Source organism: Palaemon carinicauda, chromosome 17, assembly GCF_036898095.1.
Source record: "Palaemon carinicauda isolate YSFRI2023 chromosome 17, ASM3689809v2, whole genome shotgun sequence".
NCBI classification, from domain to species: domain Eukaryota; kingdom Metazoa; phylum Arthropoda; class Malacostraca; order Decapoda; family Palaemonidae; genus Palaemon; species Palaemon carinicauda.
In genome coordinates, this window is record NC_090741.1 from 1996482 (window position 1) to 1999147 (window position 2666).

General features: G+C 38.1%; 1 protein-coding gene across 1 annotated transcript; it reads right to left on the minus strand.

Moving 5' to 3' along the window:
- Positions 1-1162: 1162 nt before the first annotated feature.
- Positions 1163-1711, minus strand: LOC137655995 (uncharacterized). The gene has a single exon (XM_068390189.1). It carries the CDS (start codon positions 1709-1711, stop codon positions 1163-1165), a length of 549 nt encoding a protein of 182 aa, XP_068246290.1.
- Between the last annotated feature and the right edge of the window lie 955 nt (positions 1712-2666).

The following is a 2666-nucleotide window of genomic DNA, read 5'->3' on the forward strand; positions in this document are numbered from 1 at the left end:
TCCTTCTGAAACTTGATGCTCTGCTGTCGAAGTCTACTCATGGCTAAACCAAAATTTGTCTTCAATCTGAATCTATTGGTTCTCCACGGCAACGCCACAACATACTGTTTATCAAATTCAGAATAGGTTATAGTGCTCTCAAAGTTCTTTAAGACCCTCAGGTCTTGTTCTCACAACTCACTACAATCTATTCCCAGTCTGTCCAAACTTCACAATGTGTCCAGATCAGTCTTGGGATTTTCATTATGAGTAGTTTCAATTCCTTCAGTTTGTACAGCTAGCCTCAAAATTGTCACTTGAGTCTCCCTAGTGGGGGGATGCAAAATATTATAAACATGATCAACCCCTATCAACAATTCAATAGTTGATTGATTCTCAACAGGCAAATCAAAATCTTTATCAGCCAAGCTGATCTTAGCTTTACATAACGACTTTAAACTTCTCTTAACGTCGAATTTCTTTGCATATTCTGGCAGCTCATCCACCACTATGCAGACCATTATTGTCAACTTACCTTTATGCGGTATGGCGACGCTTATCAACTCATATTCATGAACAGGTTTACTAGCTAGATAACCTCTCAAGGCTATCTTTTCAACTCCTTTGGACCTATATTGCAGTCTCTCTAGAGCCGATCTTTTAATAAATGTCCTCTCGGCACAAGTATCCAACAGCCTTCTAAGTCGTACCATTCGACCTTCCTTCCCTTACCTGACTTATTTGGTTTGTCCTGCTCATTTACTGATAGCGTTCCCACTTGTACACCACTTTGTTTATCCTTGCTTTGCTTTTTTGTTTGGTCTCTATCACACAAGATGCGATGAAGTCTCATCTTGCAACCATTATTGCAACTTGATTTGTCACAGTCCAAACTAAAATGCTTCTTAAAAGCGCACACAAAACATAACTGCAAAGCTCTGATGCGATTCAACCTTTCATCTCTGGTTGCGTAAGTTTTGCACTGTCCACCAATGTTCTTTATCACAAAGAGCACATCTTGTGGATTGCTGATGACTGGACTTATTCACATTTCCCTTGGTTTTCTGTCTAACAGCTTGGGATTGATTAACCGTGAATGTAGATATTGACGACAGAGTTTCAGTTTTATTTCTTAAAGGTGTCTAATACCAACCAATCATATCCACACCTATGCTTCACAGTCTCACTCACGCTTTGAGGCAATTTGGTATAGAGCAAAATAACAAAGCTTATTTAATTCCAGCGATCTTATTGAGCATTCAAAATTAGCTCTGAAAGTTTGCAATGATTCAGAATTAGCAGCAGGGGACTGCATTTCTAGCAATCTTCTCACCAGAACATGCTTAATTTCATCTCTCTTTCCATAAGTAGATAGGAGAAGAGCTACAGCTTGTGGATAATTGGCGGCCTGAAATTTAAATCCCGAAATTAATTTCGAAGCTTCTCCTGTGAGCGAACTTCGTAAATATGGAAACTTCTGAATTGGTTCCAAGTCTTTTCGCTGATGTACTGACACATCGTATAGTTCCCAGAAGGAATTCCATTCCAATATATCTCCAGAGTAATGCGGAAGATCCAGTTTGGGCAATCTAATACTGGCTGTAGGCAGTGGCGGTGGTTGCGTTAGCGGATTTAGTAACTTTAAATTGTTAGTAATAGAGCTATTGAGTTTGCCGATGTGTGAACGGATGTCTCTTGCATACTCAGCTTGATTTATCATTTCATCAGACATTTCTTCTTCTTTAACTAAATCCAAAATTTGTTCATCCAAAGCAAGAACTTTGTTCAAATTATCTAAAATAGAATCCCTAAGGGAAGTTATAGCATCAATATCAGTTGAATCGATCACTTCGGTCATCTTCCCAATAAAACGTGTAATAACGGATTTATAACTGCCATGTCTACGCTTCAACGACTCCATTGTGACAAGACCAAACTCAGACAATACAAATACAATATATTCAAATTTTCTGGAAATAATAAATATGCATCCAACTATAATAACTGGGTTCAAAAGTTTTAAATTAGCAAATTTTCACAAAGGTGACTCATCACCCAATAATTTTCTCCCAAATTAAACAATGAAAAGGAGAAATTTTATAATGCGTGCGTAGTGCAAGGTGCAGGCCCTGTCCCATACTTAACCCAGCCTTAAATCTGAAGGGGAAGGACGGGGTAACCACGATCGTACTCACCTTCTACCACCCTTTACTTTTCACATATTGGTTTGACTCAATGCAAATACGTTGAGCCAACGCCTTGTAACTTTTATGATGGAAATGAATCCCATCTCTGGCTATTTCACCTTCTGATAATAAAGATCACCCTAACTCTTGTATCTCTCTTTAATTTTTTATTTAAACAGTTTTTTCTCTTTTGATAGTTTTCGGCAGAGGTTCTAGATGGTGTTTTCCGTATTTCTATTAACATAACAAAAACCTCTTAATTATTGATTGTACGTAGACTCTCTACCAATCCTAGAATATTTTTGTGAATACTATTCACCAGGTTAAGGTTATCTCCTGGTACATCTAAGTCATTGCTACCTATGAACAAGATAGTGATACTAGGCCCATACGTAGTAAGTTCGATTATCAGGCCAGGTGTCATAAGGTTGGTTGTAACAGCCCCTGGTCTACCAAATGTCTTATATTCTAAGGGTTCCAATAATGCCGATCTACCACCAT